At 50.9% G+C, this 15,969-nt stretch overlaps 1 protein-coding gene across 1 annotated transcript; it reads left to right on the forward strand.

Annotated features, from left to right (window-relative positions):
- Positions 1 to 11,825: 11,825 nt before the first annotated feature.
- On the forward strand, positions 11,826 to 13,264 carry LOC128731976 (fork head domain-containing protein FD4-like). The gene has a single exon (XM_053825136.1). The coding sequence runs from the start codon at positions 11,826 to 11,828 to the stop codon at positions 13,041 to 13,043; it is 1,218 nt and encodes a 405-aa protein (XP_053681111.1). The 3' UTR covers positions 13,044 to 13,264.
- Positions 13,265 to 15,969: the final 2,705 nt, after the last annotated feature.

Here is a 15,969-nt window from a genome sequence, read left to right on the forward strand (position 1 = left end):
CACAGTGCCTGCGTTTGCCATCCGGCGTACGATACGAGTGGCGCGGCACAGGCGTTGATCTCTTTTCACAGGCTGTGGGCTCGAGCTGTCGAAAATTAATAGTGACACCTAATGGGGTTAGTTTAATTGTGCTTGTGGTGAGGCACAGATTGAGGCGCCGTGATAAATACCACCAACGTCGAACGGTCGATTATTAGCTTTTTGGCCTCCCAGCTGCCGATCACCTTCGGCGGGAAAGCAGCCCCTTTGCAAGAGGCTCAATTTTTCTCGCCTGCAAGGACGAGCGCAACAGATGACACTGGCTCTGGCACTGGCTCTCGCCTTCATCGCCGAGGGATGTTTGATCAAGGAAATGAAAAGAAACCTTCCCGCTGGAACGGGACCGAACTGTCACTGGCACTGTTCTGTGGCACGTCGAGCACATGATGCTCGGTCGGATGCGATGGGCAACGAGCCGTAGAAATAGGTGTGACGTCTAAGCCAGCCCAACGCGGGACCTCCGTTCGGTGATGAAACGGACAAGCGGTCATTATCCTATTTTACCATTTTGAAAACGACCGCTGCGGAGGGTTTGGCCGAGGGGAACGGGCGGACCGAAAATTGCCGGGAAATAAGGGAGGTCCTGTGGGATCTGCGATAATGAGGGTACGCGGGGCGTCAAATCAACAGGCTCCGGAACAAATTAAAAAGCCATAAGATCACCCTTGAAGTGGCCCGGCCGACCGGCGATCGTTCAAGGTATTTGATGGCCAATAAAACTGCGGCCCCATGACGCTTTAGTAGGGGAAGTTTGAAGAAGAAAAAAATACTAGCGTCCTCATCAATAGAGAAATTATTCACGACCGAGTGTGGGGAAGTGATAAATTTGTGAAACATCCCAGTTACGTGTCCGTTTCGGGAGACCACCTGGGAGAAAGTCACGAAAAAAAAACGCGAAAGAAAGAACGTCGAACAAGGGTCAGCCGAAAGCTTTCCAGCTTCGTGATCGCGTTGGGCATAATTAACGAATAAAGATATTCAATGCTCTTTCAAATTTTCTTAGGGAACGCGAGCTGGAAAGCTTCAGCTGACCAGAAAGAGTTTCCTAATCCACTTTCTGTGGCTAATCCTGCAGTCTGCTCCTTTCACTCCTCAGCCTTCTCAGCAGCAGCTGCTTCCGTGGGGGATAAGAAAATGTGTAAACCCACTGAGCAGGATGTGGATGTGGTGCGCTTCAAACAGTCTCGCCAGAAAGCGAGTGAGAAAATAAAATGGCACTACTCACGGTGTGCTGCGGTGCCCAAGGTCTTCCACAATCTTCTCCCTAATCTGCAGCATTTCGTGTTTCTGTTGTACTTTTGACTACAATTACTTTATCCAAACAAACAATGTAGTAATCCTGTTTACCTTTCCGAGGTCCTCGAGGTGATTCGTAGAAGCGCAAGCTACAAATCTCGCACCACAGGCGATCCGCTCGACCCGCCTAATCCAACCACTTGATGCTCCTTTAGCAAAACTGGTCGCTTTGTTTGTGTTTCGTGCTGGCAGCGGGGTGTGCGAACGCGGTCAGGACGGATTAACTACCCCGGGATGGTCTCGTGAAGGGTTCGTGATTTGACGCTTTAAAGCGCTTATCGGATCCCTTGCCAAAAGGGCTGCCACCTTCCGCCACACTGCTCTAAAGGGATCTAAATCGGTCCCGGTCCGGATAAGATCTCCTAGAAGACGCTGGGTTAAAAAAGGGTAAAATGGCAAATTGTGAATGGGTTAAATGGGATGAATGCTTCCGTACCGTGCTTTTCGTCTGTTTCGTTTTTTTTGGGAAAGGCCACTTGTGTTTCTCTGGATGAATCTTCTGGTTTCATTCACCAAGTATATGCTCGCTTATCGCGAGGACATCTTGCAAGGTTTTCACCCAACCGCAACGCGCATTGTAAACCGAGTGACAGCAGCGTCCAAACGTTGACTGGTTTCGCCGTGTCAAGCACAATGTGCGCTTTCAGCTTGAAGAAGTTTTGAGGCAAAAATTGCCACAAACCGTTGACATCATTATAAACTGCGTGAAGAGAGATGAGCTGGACGTTTGCGTAGCCCGAGGAAAGGCGACATTACGAGCGGCAATAAGCTGTCAACCGGCGATGGCTTCGAACGCCAAACCGTTTATCTTAACTTATCCTCGTTTCTGCTCGAAACCGTTCGTAAGGGGCTAACGAGCGCAATGCTCGCGGAAATATTAATACGATGAAATGGCTTGAAATATCCATCAACTTTTAAAAGGAGCTTATTTTGAGCGACCCCGTTCGTGACCGTACCCTCGGCATCCCGCAACGGCGCAAGGAACACTTTTATTTATACAACCTGGAAACGTATTTACCAAAGCGCTGCCCATCGACGGCTTGTTGTGCCGCGGGACAAGTCAACGGGGACGTCTTTGGGCTTTATTAGTCAATAAAACATCAATCGCTAACGTAAGTAGGAGCAATCAATGATTAAAGGATGCGCGATGCCGCGCATCGGGGACCCGGAGAAGAGAATAAGCTTTTTTATTAGCTGGTGCTGGTGCTCACACACGCAAACATACACACGTGCACGTACCGAAAGCTCGATGTGCATCGTTTAAGGTGGCTATAAAAGATGCCCAACGTGGATCGATTTATGCTGATCGAACGCTCCACCGTACGCCAGGCATCGGAGGTCGCCAGGGTCCTAAGGGCTCTGGCGGCAAATATAAAAAAAAAGGTTCCTTTTCACGACCGTTACCAACCCGAGCCTCGATCGGCGTTCGTTTGCATAATGACAGCTGCGCTGGCGGCAATCTGGCGTGTTTCCTGATCCGAAGGTGCCAAAACTGCTGTTCAATTAAAACTGTTATTACGAGGGGGCTAATTTCGCACTCGGTTTCTCGTTCACCCGAGAGGACAGCTCGAGCGCTCGAGCGATGAAAAGAAAACATCCATTTGCGGCAACCGGCCAATTATGCGGAGTAAATCAAATATCATATTCCACTTGGTTGGCTTTTGCACGGTTTGGCTTGTGCAGTGCCCTCGGCCGTACACGCACTGCACCAACTGTTGCTGGGTCGTCGGCTTCAAACGAGGATCGCGTTACTGGCAGCCAACATTATCGAAAGGGATTCGGTAATCAGCGCCCTCTCGGTTCGGATGCCCGCAATTCGCATGTTGAGCCCACATAATGGAGGATAATTCTAAGAAACTCGCGGTCCCACACGAAAGGTGTTGAAGAAAATGATTCCTTTTGCGGTGCGCGAGTGCTGTTTTCGGGTTTGCCGCAGGAAGGATTCCAGTTTCCGCCCGTGGTGCATTCGCGCCGCGCAGAAGCCTTTTATTTGCTCTCTTTCAACCGGTCGAGAACGGGTTGTTATCAAAACCTTTGCTCGAATCGTACGTCGGGGCCATGCGCTGGCGTGAAGCAAGCAAACCGAGAATGGCAATCTGCGAGTGGTGCTCATCTTCGGGCAGCAGCTTTATAATTTATAATACATCGACCGGCGCGATCTTGGCCGGTCAAGGAGGTGCGAAAATGAGGCAAGAAGCTGCCAGCGATTTAACACCTGCAGGCGGCTGCGAAGGGCTATCACCTAGCGCCCGATAGAACTGGCCGATACGGAGCCTAAAGAGAGTGCAACTCGCGCCGTCTCGGGAGCAGCAGGCCCTGGGGCGATCTTGGACACGGACATCATCGGCTAGATGTCCGGTAATTCGACCCGGCTCGGATGACCCGTGCCGAGGTGTCGAAAAGCCCCAGCGCAGGTCAGGTGTTAATGTGTCAGAGTGGCAAGTCAGCGTCTTTCGGAACCGGGAGATGACGGTCCGCGTGGCTCTAATTACAATAATTTGGGCTCGGGCCCGTGTGCAGCCCGCCTAAAAGGTGCTAGAATTTTTCCGATGAAATCGAGTGGTTTATTTTTTTTTCGTCGAAAAAAACACCTTTTTTGACGCGCGCCGCCCAATCGAGCCGGGGCGGTTATCGATCGAACCAGACGTCCTTTAGCGTTGCAGGGGACGAGCTGGCCAATTAGCACCCTTCGGGGCTTGTTATTTACAAGCTTTTACGAGCGGAACAGCGTGTCTTTGTCTCTTTTACCATGGGAGTCCACGTATCATCGATCAAACTCCGCAACACGTGTTGGAAATGACTCTAAACAGGTCGATAACAAGAAGATACAAAACTAGCTGCTAAAGACAGTTTTGGCTTGCTTAAAATCGCATCTAAATAGTGTCAAAATGGAGGTGTTATAACTGTAATTCAATGCCATACCCATCGCAGGCCTGGCAAATCACGTCCCTTTGGTCAACTTCAATGGGTTTCAACGCCGATCGGCCTTAGAGTTATTTCTCCGGTCCGATGCCCTACAGGGCAGTGTAAAAATGCAGCTTATGCATATAGCGGTCGTAAAAATAGGTTAGAGAACAAAATAGAACGCGATTCGATCCGGGTTCGTTCCACGAGCATTCGGCGCAAAAGCACAACCCAAACGAGCGGGCAATAAAACGGACAGCGAAATTAGCCTCACCTGCTCGGGCCGGATTCCGCCAGAACTTGAGCTCGAGTGCGGTGGCGGTGATGGTGTTAACCTGCGATCGGATGCGCAGATAGGCCAGCGTTGGATCGAACCCGACCCTTCGTCCTTCGTCGGGCGGCATCACGGAAGTGCCAATCATTTTCTACAAATATTTTCGATCATTAAACACTCGACGCAAGGGCACATCGGTGTAGGGATGGTAGCCCTTCGGGCTCTTAGGCAACCTTGGGACCTCGTACCTGCCGCGTGAACCATGGCGATCTGCAGCCACCGGTGGAGTAAATCATTGGATGAAAAATTCTCCAGCCGGGGCTACCCCCCAGTGACAGTTTAGGGTCGTGCGATTTTCCACAGCCTTATGCGGTCGTTGGGTGCAATTGCTCACGCCGTTTACGCCGGCAACTTCAGACAAACGGGCGCTTCGGTCGAGCTGATTTACGCGAATCATACCGATCGCTTCATTGCGACCGCAAGCTGGTGGCGGTCTGGGAACGAGCCTTACTCACGACGTGTGTGGTTTACGATCACGGGGCCATTTTAATGGCTTCGTCAACCCGTGGCACGGTCGAGAGAACGCTCAATGCGCCCCGGGTGTGCAGTTTCTTGCAGCAACGAGCCTCCGAGCTCCGAGAACCCCGTAGGCCGATAGGCAGATGAACGTATTAGCCCTGCCAACGACCCGTGGCGAATGGGTTTATTAAACTATCTGCACCGGCTTTATGGCTCACATTCCTTCGTGGCCGTGGCCGTTCCATCGAACATCCGAGACCGAGTCCGAACTGGTAGCATGCCGATGAGTGAGACCTAATTCTTTTGGGTCGGTGAGAGCTGCCGCTACAATCGCGCAATCCTGGAATCGAAACCCAAGCGATGGGTTTCCTTCAGAGCCAAAATCTTAACTCTGTTCCCCTCGCAAGACATGGCCCATTACGGAGAGAATGATTGCGACCACATTAATAGCGGCCCGGTTTCCAGGAGGGTCCTTTTTCTGTGGTCAATTCAATCATCACGCACAGTTTCCCATCGGAACGCGTCATCGAGAAACGCCGCTCGTTCGAGTGCATAAAACGCTTACCGATAACAAATGATTATTGTGATCTCGATCGCGGCGATGGTGGCAACCAACCGCAGGACCTGCTGGACGTGAAGGTGTTGGAAAGCAAAGGGGGCATCAAAGCCTAACGAGACAAAAGCGCTCGAGTGGTCGCGCCGCATTAGCGTGTCCTTCGCACGCCAAAGCGCATCCACGGCATCATAAACGGGTCCAGTTCGAGCACCGCAGGAGATATTTACCAAACCGATGGTCCTGAGTCCGATGGTCCACAGCTCACCTACCAGCGCTCCTAACAGTTAAGCCCCCGGTCCGGCGTTCAGAGTTCGGCCCCGTTTTTGTGGCTACCTTCCACGCCAAGCGGTTGCCGGGGCCACCAATTTAATGCCCGCCCTATGCCGCTGGTTTGCTTTTATGCTTTTATAAGCCGCACGGCAGGAACCAAAGACCGAAGGAAGGAACCGCGAAATGGAATAGAGCCTGAGCGAGTGTGTGTGTGTGTGGAGTGGCGAGAAAGACGCCCCGAAAACGGAGCGAGCGAAACGGACCGGAGATCATCATCAAACATCTATAAACATGATATTAATTACCTGAATAACACCTTCATATATTTGTTCAAAGGACACCGACACCATCGCAACCCGGCTGTGGCGTGGCCGGAGGTGTGTAGGATGGTCCTTTATTAAATTCTCCCTCAGCACCACACACCACACGGTTACTGGCAATGCGTTATTTCGAGGCCGGGTCTAGGGCGGTTTGCAAAAAAAAAAAATAGAAGGGTCCCGGGGATTTGGGTTAGGGTTTTCTTTTCCGTGGTTCCGGGGCTCTACTTCTCGCACCTCGCCCGAAACAACGCACCACAGGTGGCGCAGCAGCTAATGAGCGGCCAAGAATGGTCGAACGGGGCCAAAGTGTTGCCAATTTTGTGGCACCTTCGAGGCGCACATTCAAACGCTTGCTCGCTTGGAAGGTGAAATTTAAATTGCGCCCTCTCTCTCTCTCTCTCTCTCTCTCTCTCTCTCTCTCTCTCTCTCAAACGCACACAAACTTTTCGTTGTTTTCTCTCTTTGTTTCTCCTCTGCGGTATGTTTTTTTTCTATTTTTCGTGCGTCCAATTTTCCCATTACTTTTATCATCAACCTTGTAACGGAAGCGTTGCGTCTCAGCGGTCTCACGATCAGCAACCCTGTCGCCGGGCGATTTTGATTGATTTTTTCCCACCCATCGGGCGCACACTTTCCACATCACGGTGCGTTAGCGTTTCGCTTTAAAAACAACGCCGCGGAAACAATTCCCGTCGCCTGGTCGGGATTTCCACGGTTGCGCGTTTTCCCATGTCAATCGTCATCGAAGTTGACCCGCAACCGCCATTCGACGAAAAGCGCTTCTAATGGCGAACTCACGAGCTCCTTCGGGCCGCCAACTTTTCCTCGTTCGTCATCAGAACCATCCTGATTTCCTTCCATTCATCGCATCGTTCACCGTTCGGCTCGTCATGGCGCTGATGACTTTTCCACCGTCACGCAACCGGCCATATTGTCTACGTTGCGGCTCTGTTTCAACCGTTCAGCGCGTTTCTCGGGCGTCTCAGGTTGGCCGCGGTTTTTCCACGGGTCGCTGATTTCAACGGGCGCTCGAGTGACTCTCCGGTGACCGCGCTCAATGGGACGGGAACCGGTGGCTCTGCGTTTTTTTTGTGTATGTCTTCTACTGTCTATTTCCATTTCGAGTCCCCGAATTCAATCGCGTAAGAACAAAGAATCGCCAATCGCTAAACGATTGCCGTTGGGTTGCTCAAAGCGGGGCATCTTCGCGGCTCACAATAGCGCCGTGAGAAAATGCCGTTCTAGGAGGAGGGCAAAAACATGTAAACCAATAGCTCGGTTGCGCAGCAGCAGCACTAGGAAAAAAAAGAGCCAAGCAGTGAAAATAAAAATGCCATTAAAAATCACGATGCCATTAAATCGGAACCCGGGCCGGGTTTCCCACCGGCAATGGTGGACGCTCATTTCAACTCGCGAGGCCTCGTTGTGAGGTCTCATCAGACCACATCCGTTCTGGTTCCTTGCGTCTCTTGTTTGGTGGTCGAAGCGGAAAGTTCCTGCCTAACTTTTTCCTGCCCCTTGTTGCTAGAAAGGCGAGAAAATCCCAACGGAGGAGGCCGCGAAAAATCTCTCAAGGAAACTTTCACACCCGATCAGGCCGACTAATTGAATCAGCGCTGCGATCGATCGAGCCAGGGCGTACCTATGCGAGTGGGCTGGAATTTCTGTTTACATGGTTCGTTTTAGGGAAGCGATCGAGGAACGTGCATGAGTCAGCCGAGGGTTCGCTCGATTTGTCAGACTCACTTTATTGGTTCGTTAGATCTTGACGACTGTTGCCAATCGGATCGCGATCGCAATCGAGTGAGAACCGTTCTCATCCTAGTTAGGTGGTGCTAGGTGTGCCAGTTTTCCTGTCCCTTCTTCGATGGAGGGCTCGCTAGTGGCAGCTGCGCAGCATCCGCATTCATCACGTTAGGCACGGTTTGGCGTGTAACGAGCAGCGGTGTTTAGCCCGCGCCGGAAAGTCGAAATCAATTCGAATGCAGTTTCGGTGCGATGTCGCATTCGTCAAGGCTGGCTTGGTCCTGCTCCCGGGCCTTCAGATGCAATGTGACCGGGAGGGTGGCCCGATTAATAGCTTGAAGCAAAATATTTGTCAAATCACGCACATCGAGAGCTTGTTGGTGTGTTATTCAGGTTCCACAACCAGCGAGGTCTCGTGAAAGGAAACGATTCAGCTGGAATTTGAATAAACCCCTCACAGAGAGCCCGTACTCCTGTGGGCTAATGCAATTGTATGTGCGTTTGGGCGTCTTGCGAATTACCAGCCTGAAGGAATCTGTCGCACTAATGCATGCGTTCGCCCGGAGGGCCACTGCACTCATAGTGCATAATTTTGCCCCGTGCCCGAGTTAACAATGCAGTTTTGTTTCGATTTCTTGGAACGCTCGACAACGGCCCAACGTGCCATCATGGGCTGGGCAGATGGTTGCCACATAAAGCCACGATGTGGTGCCTTTTAGCGTTGCCGAAACAACGCGCGTTCCTTCGGGAAATCCGTCCGTGTTTTGAGGGTGTGTTCGACGCCACTTTCGAGGGCCGTGTATTTTGCGTTTCCTTCCCGTCCACGCCCAAAATCGCCACGGTGAATTCAGCGGGCCCTTTTGTCCGACGACAACCGGAAATCGTGCGCCCTAGCTACGGCGTTGGCGGAAGAAAAACGTTTCCATTAGCGAACCCGGAGCGATCTCGGTGGCTCGGCAAAATCTTCCACTTCCTGCCCATCGTCCTGGCCAAAGGCCACCTTTTCGGACGGCCATCGGGCGGCGTATCGAATTTCGATCGGTCAGCGAAAGCGAAAGCTTTTTTTTATGTTTCTGCTGTAATTTATTACACACCTCTGTCGGGCCATTACGACGGTCCGGTAGAAACAAAAACAATGCCTCCTCCTTGAAGTGGGAGGAGTTCGTATGTGCCGCAGGGCAGATGCTGTGAAATAGGTGCGTTTGCAGGACTCCGCTGCATTCGGCTGGATTTGTGAATGAATGTTTTTAGGAATGGACCCATTATTGCTGGGGTTTTTTTTTTGAAGCCATCAAGCTCGAAACCCAAGCGCCGGTAGTCAGCGCGAGTGCGGCCTAGAACCGAGAACGGACGTGCAGGCTGGCAATAAACCTGGTGGTTCTGAATGGACCGGGTGGGTTAGGTAATTATTTCCACTTCCTTACGCCCCCTCCTCGCAGGACATCGAAATAAACCACCTGAAGCCGGGTGCTCGAAACACTTCGGCTCGGGTGCGATTATTATGCTTTACAGGAGATTTTTCACAGCCAACCCGAGCGATTCTATCGCCACCTGTATGGTGCGAATGAGTGAGATTATCTCGACTACGCGGTTGTTTGCCGGTTATTGATTCTATACTCCCTTCACAGACCATGTTTATCTGGGCCGTTTCTAGTTTGTACCTTTAAAGGGGTGGCATGGTTCTCTCGACGAAGTTCAACGTTTTTTTGTGCTTTCCAACTCTCTACGTGCACCGTGCACGTTTCGGGTTCGGGAATTTCCCTAGATTGTAAATATTTACGATCGATCATTAGCATGCGGTGTCTGCCAGCGGTCAATGAATCCGATGAGCGGCTGTACACGAGACGAATGGCTCCATTTTGAGGCCAGTTTTGGAGTTGTTTTTTTATTCCCTCTGCTTTTATGACCATCGGTTGATCCGCTACACCCGTCATAAATACATCTCGGTGATTATCTCGAAGGCGTATTATCCGTCCGAAAATAACGAACTTCTTTGCATGCCGCACCCGAAACACCTGCTACGATGCAAACCGTGAATGAATGCAGCACGTTCGAGTGTTGCTTCGGTTTTAAACATTCCCTCTGTGGCTTGGACGGGGGGCTGTAGCCAATCGGCTAATGGAAAACAAATGAGTATCCTTATTTTCGTGCCGCGGCTTACTCAAAGCGCCAATTGAAATATTTGTATGAAAAAAAAAACAAAAACCTAACGTCCAAACTCAACCAAGCAAATGGTGCATGTAGCTTTTTTTTATCCTCTTCTTTCCGTTATTACGTTACGCGTTGAAGAACCGGTAGCCGCTGACTCCATACCATACGTCAGAGCAAATGCGCTCCTGCCAAATTACCATGCCGCGAGCGAGGACGATGGCAGAGAGACGGGCTAATTGATTTTAAATTTACAGGTAATTACCACGTAATTCAAATAGAAGCATTTAATGCGGGCTGGGGGCAACAGCCCGCCCGCGTTTCTACGTGAAGTGGAAAAAGACAAAATACAACAGCGCGATAAAACGGTTTGCTTATGAAAAAAAAAAATGCAAAATGGAAAACACAAATGTACAGCTCGATGGTTGGCGCTCGGTAAAAGATCTCTCCAGTTGCTGGCCGCTTCCAGTGGTTCGTTGTAGCATGCACGCCACGTTCGAATCTCGAAAAGCGAGCGTAATCGGCGAGGCTAATAGGCCGCTTGAGCCCACCAAACGGGATACGCCGAGAGGGCTACGGAGCGCACTACAGCTCGACCTTCGTCGAAACGGCGACCGTAACGGGAGCCACACAAAGAGAATCATTAAATTTTCTACAAATCATTATCCACGATAAAACGTAAATTCATAATTAATCATGTAATTTACTTAAGCCATTTTTTCCCTGCCTACGCTGGCTGCAGGCTGGTGTTGCTTCTTTCTTTTTTTTTTGTCTCTCGTTGTGCTTTGCATTGTTTTTGTAACAACGCTGGAGCTGTTGGATTTTTTTGTTGTTACTCGGTATCATTTTCTCCATTCGTCACACAACTACCAGCACGAAGGCTCAACGCGTATGTACAGCTATTTCCACCGAAGGCGCCACCGAGAAAACGAGACTCTCGTTAGGGGCGCAAGAGTTTGCAAAAAAGGCAAATATTTGTCGGAATAAATGTGTATTTGCCCGCGACTGAGCATACGCAGCCAGCACACCGTAAGCCACGCCCATTCGCGTCCATCGCAGTAGCCTGGCACGTCAGCGACGCACGTACACACACACACGCAATCCGATGGCGGACCAGGCCACCCCATTCAATGGAGGCTCGATCGTGCACCCCCCGGGCTAAGGGATGAAAAATGTAGGGGAAGAAAATTGCGCACGAGAGAGCGAGAAAGCGACATGAAAGTGGGCGCTGCTTCTCGTGCGGAGCCGGAGAGAACCGATGAATGGCCATTTGTTTTGTTCTCCCACCTTTGCTCTGGTCCTTGATAGGCTCGGACGACGCACGGCACTCGGATGCGGTGGTGTGCGTGAATCTCGCTTTCCACTGCAAATGCAACGGTTCGATGTTTCCACCGACGAGCGGTTAGCTTTTGGTGTTAGTTTTGAACGAGAAACAGTTGCGAACGGACCGCTCGAATCGAGTGCAGCACTTTGACGCGTTTTTTTGTTGTTGTGTGTGGCATCAGTTACCACGGTAAGGATACGGGAAACACACTGCGTTCGTCCTCGAGTGTACGCACGACGGTTGCAAGTGACGGTTCAGAGTGCGTCTTATTTACGAGTGCATACTAGAACAGCGAAAACGACCGTTGCAAAGTGCATATTGTGAGGTGTTCCTGCAAAACATCTGCAAGGACACCATCGGCGAAAGGAGTGTTAATTCGATCGAACATTACTCTTGTGTGCTACGTTCATTGGAAGCTCGAGAGAAACCATGCCTCGACCGTCGCGTGATTCCTACGGCGATCAGAAGCCACCCTACTCGTACATCTCGCTAACGGCGATGGCGATCTGGTCGTCTCCAGATAAGATGCTTTCACTGAACGATATCTACCAGTTCATCACGGACCGATTCCCGTACTATCGTACCAACACGCAGCGCTGGCAGAACTCGTTGCGACACAATCTCAGCTTCAACGATTGCTTCATTAAGGTGCCGAGGCGTCCAGATCGACCCGGCAAGGGTGCCTACTGGACACTGCACCCGAAGGCATTCGACATGTTCCAGAACGGAAGCTTGCTCCGTCGGCGGAAGCGCTTCAAGTTGCACCAAACGGACAAGGAGTGCCTGAACGAGGAGTTTATCGCTTTGGCCAACATGAATCGCTTCTTCATGGCGCAGAGTGGAGCACCTACGTATCACGATGCTCCGGCGTACTATCCGCCCTTGAGTGAGCCCATCGGAGCCAGCATTTCTCCGGGCATGGTGTACGCACCCATCTCTCCACCATTGTCACCTCCCGAAGAACCCATCGTCGTTGTCTCCAGCAGCACGCAGCATGTTGGATCGACCACTGGTTCTGAATCACCTTCTAGCCAGTCCTCGAGTGTTGCTCCGGTTCCACCGACGCTGACGACAACCACCACCGCTCCAAGTAATCCCAAACCAAAGCGATCCTTCACGATCGAGAGCCTCATCGAACCCGACAGCTCCTCCGACTCGGAAGAAGGCTCCGATCGGTCTCAGCAGTATCACCTCCAGCAGCAGCAACAACAACAGCAGCAACAGCTAGACCACATTCGGCAGCTGAGTCAGCAACAGTTGATGAGCAACATAAGCGCGTTTAACGAATACGCCGCGGCTGTGCAACATCAACAACACCAGCAAGCCGTTGCAGCGGCGGCAGCAGCAGCAGCCGCTCTGGGAAGTTCCTACACCGGTGTTCCGCTACATCCGCTTCTGCTTCCTTTGGGGAAAATGCAGGCACCTTCTGCTGCTGCTTACTTCCTGCATTCCGGTGCCTCGTATCACCACCCACATCATCACCTGCCCCACCACCATCATCATCACCATCCACATCTGCTGCCAGGAGGACATCTGACAACCAGTGCAGCCTCTGGTGCGTCCTCTGCGCCACATCATCTGCACCCGCACCATGAGCTGGTTCACCAGGCGTTGAGGCCTGAGCCACCTTCGTTGGCCATCGCTTGAGATTTATGCAGGACCGCGGATGGACCTGCGGGCCCAACATATCGATGATCTCGTCGTCTCAAGTACGCAACTCAGGCTCTCACAGTTCTCCTCGATGCCGGCAATAGCAATCCGAAGAAGGTGCTCCCGTGCGACCGCACCGGGTCTTCGACTGAATGTGATGTATTTTTGTTTATGTTAGGTTTTACGTTTTGACTCGATTGATAGTGCATGATAGTTTTTGTAAGGACCAAGTGCTACCAGATTACCAGAAGCCGGAAGCCGAATTGCCAATAAATGTTTATTTTTCCTTGCCATCGAGAAGGGATGCAAGTAGCAAAACAGCCGTCGGTAGTTGTGCGTTTTTTTTCCATTCGTCCATCGGGCAAGGGTGTCTGCTGTAAAACATAAGGGGGTCGATGTCGTATGGTCGTTGTCAGTGTGCAAGAAAGCACTGCCTACTCTTCTGAAACTTTGTAGATTATTTTAAAGCAATGTTTTTGACATGTTGACGATAATTGAAACTAAAATTACTGTACGTGTGATGATTTTCCCGGTAGAATACTCTTAAAAGCTATATCGATGGCTGGTACTTATTGTGAGCTACAGCTCTACTCCGTCACATGTGGAATCGCTTCTTGCTAGCTTCGTTTATTCTGTTTGCTTGACATTTAATTACCTGCCATTTTCTTTGCCACACACTGCTTCTGCTAAGTGTTTCTTTTTCATAGTGTGCTCAGTTGCATTGTATGATTGTCCTATCATTACTTTATCATATCAATTTATCTGTTTTATTCATTATCCCATCCGGCAACAATTCACCATCGGCTGGTTGTGAATGAAGACAAATGGTTCGTCCATTGAATTTCAACAACTTCGTGAGGTTGCCTGTTCTCTCCCCGAGACGGAAGGCGCACGTGAGCTCCATCAACATTACCTTCGACAAGGCTGACTACCCCTAATTTGATCTCTACCCTGTAATGTCATTCGCTGCTCCATACCAATGCAACATGCTACCTACACGCGAGAGCAGGAGAATTACACTCTACCGGGCATCGGAGCAATCGCTAGATTAGAGCCATCATAAAGGGCACCCTTGGTTGTGAGCAGCAACAAACGGCCAATAATGGCTGCTCGCTTTGTCACCGTACCCGTGGAGACGCATTTTATGAATGGAAATTCTGCGATTCATTCAACGCGAAAACTCAGGCAAGCCTTCGACGGTGGGTTGTTACGAAAGAAAAAAAAAAGGACGCTGTAAACCAGCCGGGCCACCCGTGACGGGGGCGAAAACATTGAGGCGAAGCACCACCACAAACGCTGCCACCAAACTGTTTGAAGAACGGAAATCCTTACCCGCGTGCTGCAATATTATTAAAATAAACACCAGACCTCGATTGACGCCCTCGACAGCGGGCAAACCCTTTCGCTAGGGTATGCTGGCACTGTTGCCAACACGCTGGGGGAAGTGGGCTGATTTTCCTCGGCTGAGAGGTAGCGGAATATTCATTATTTTAGACATTTCCCCAAGTAGCACGGGTACGAGGTTGGTGCTAGCCCATAAAAAGCGTTCTCCTCGATGCAATATGGGTTTTCCTTCTTTTTTTATATCTATATATTTTTTTTGAACGGCAACGTTTAAGCGTGAAGGCACCTGAACGCCTTCGAGCTGGAAGGTGCACATTCGCACACGTTGGCTCATTCAAGAAACCAGCGAGCGAAGCGTTCGATTGAGAAATTCCAACTGGCAGCATGGGAGACGCCGTTGTTCTGTAACGCTTTTCCAAACCATTCTCAAACCCTTTTTTTGAGCAGGTGAATATTTATTTGCACTCATAAATAGGCCCATCTCCCGCGGGTGGTGTAATGCCGTTGGAAGTCACTCGCAATATTTCGCCCTCGTGTTGGCATAATTGCAACAATAAATCAACAACCAAGCCGCGGTCTCAAATCAACGTCTCAGTTCTCTAAAACAGAGTCCCACCCTGAGCGGGGCGTGATTTTGCAGCGTCATTCAACCCCATCGATGTTGGAACACGAGTAGGCCGAGGACTCCATGGAAACGGGCAACCATTCGACGAGTGTGTGCGTGATTCGCGTGAATTGATTTTTCTTCGTCCTGACGGCACACAATGTTTTCGCAGAAAGTTACCGGAACCGGAAGACGGCAACGGCAGGGCCAACGGAAGTTTGGCGTTATTTCGGAGTTGGCTGGTGATGGTGTTTATTTTACATCACTCGCTACTTCCGGGCACGGCTATGGGTTTGTTCGAGCACCCCCACTTCAACAGCGGTTCCGTTGAGAGTTAGTAGAACCCCCGTGGAGCTCCCGGTACGATCAACACCTGTACGATCGACAACACCTCATAAAGCATGGCGTCGTGCTCTTGGCCGTGGGTCGTCGATACGGGTATCAAATTACACGCTTACGCATTCGTAGAAACCTCGATCGAACCCGCACGGACGTGATCAACACTTATTAGGTCTTGCAGCGATCTCCGCGCAACTCGATCCACTCGGTCCACGTGATCACGTCCAGCACCGATCGAAAGTGATCATTAGCCGCACCGCGTACTTCTAATTGCGGCCCCGTGTCGAGTAGTTAGCGGGCAGCAATGTTTACACAGAACAATTACAGTACGCTCAGCTCCCGTCCCGACCCCGCCGATGATGATTGGCCACCCCTTCTGGGAGGGTGGTTGCATTTCATCCCCTTGTAAGCACGACGGCGCGTAGGCTTGTAAGTCATCAATTTGATCGTACACCCATCGGGGGTGATCGAGTTCGCCACACGTTGGTTACTCGTCGCGCTACCGCGCGAGCCTTAATTTGCATTCTCGGCGAAGCGCAAGGAGAGGCAAAATTGCGAGTAAAAAAAAAAGACGACCGATAAGGGTGAGCAACTTTTACTTCCTACCGATTGGTGGTGTGTTTCCACGCGCTTCGT

The sequence above is a fragment of the Anopheles nili genome, chromosome 2 (genome assembly GCF_943737925.1).
Source record: "Anopheles nili chromosome 2, idAnoNiliSN_F5_01, whole genome shotgun sequence".
Taxonomy (NCBI): Eukaryota; Metazoa; Arthropoda; class Insecta; order Diptera; family Culicidae; genus Anopheles; species Anopheles nili.

Coding starts and splice junctions, on each gene's coding strand:
- LOC128731976 (XM_053825136.1), top strand. CDS start 11,826: ATGCCTCGACCGTCGCGTGATTCCTACGGCGATCAGAAGCCACCCTAC.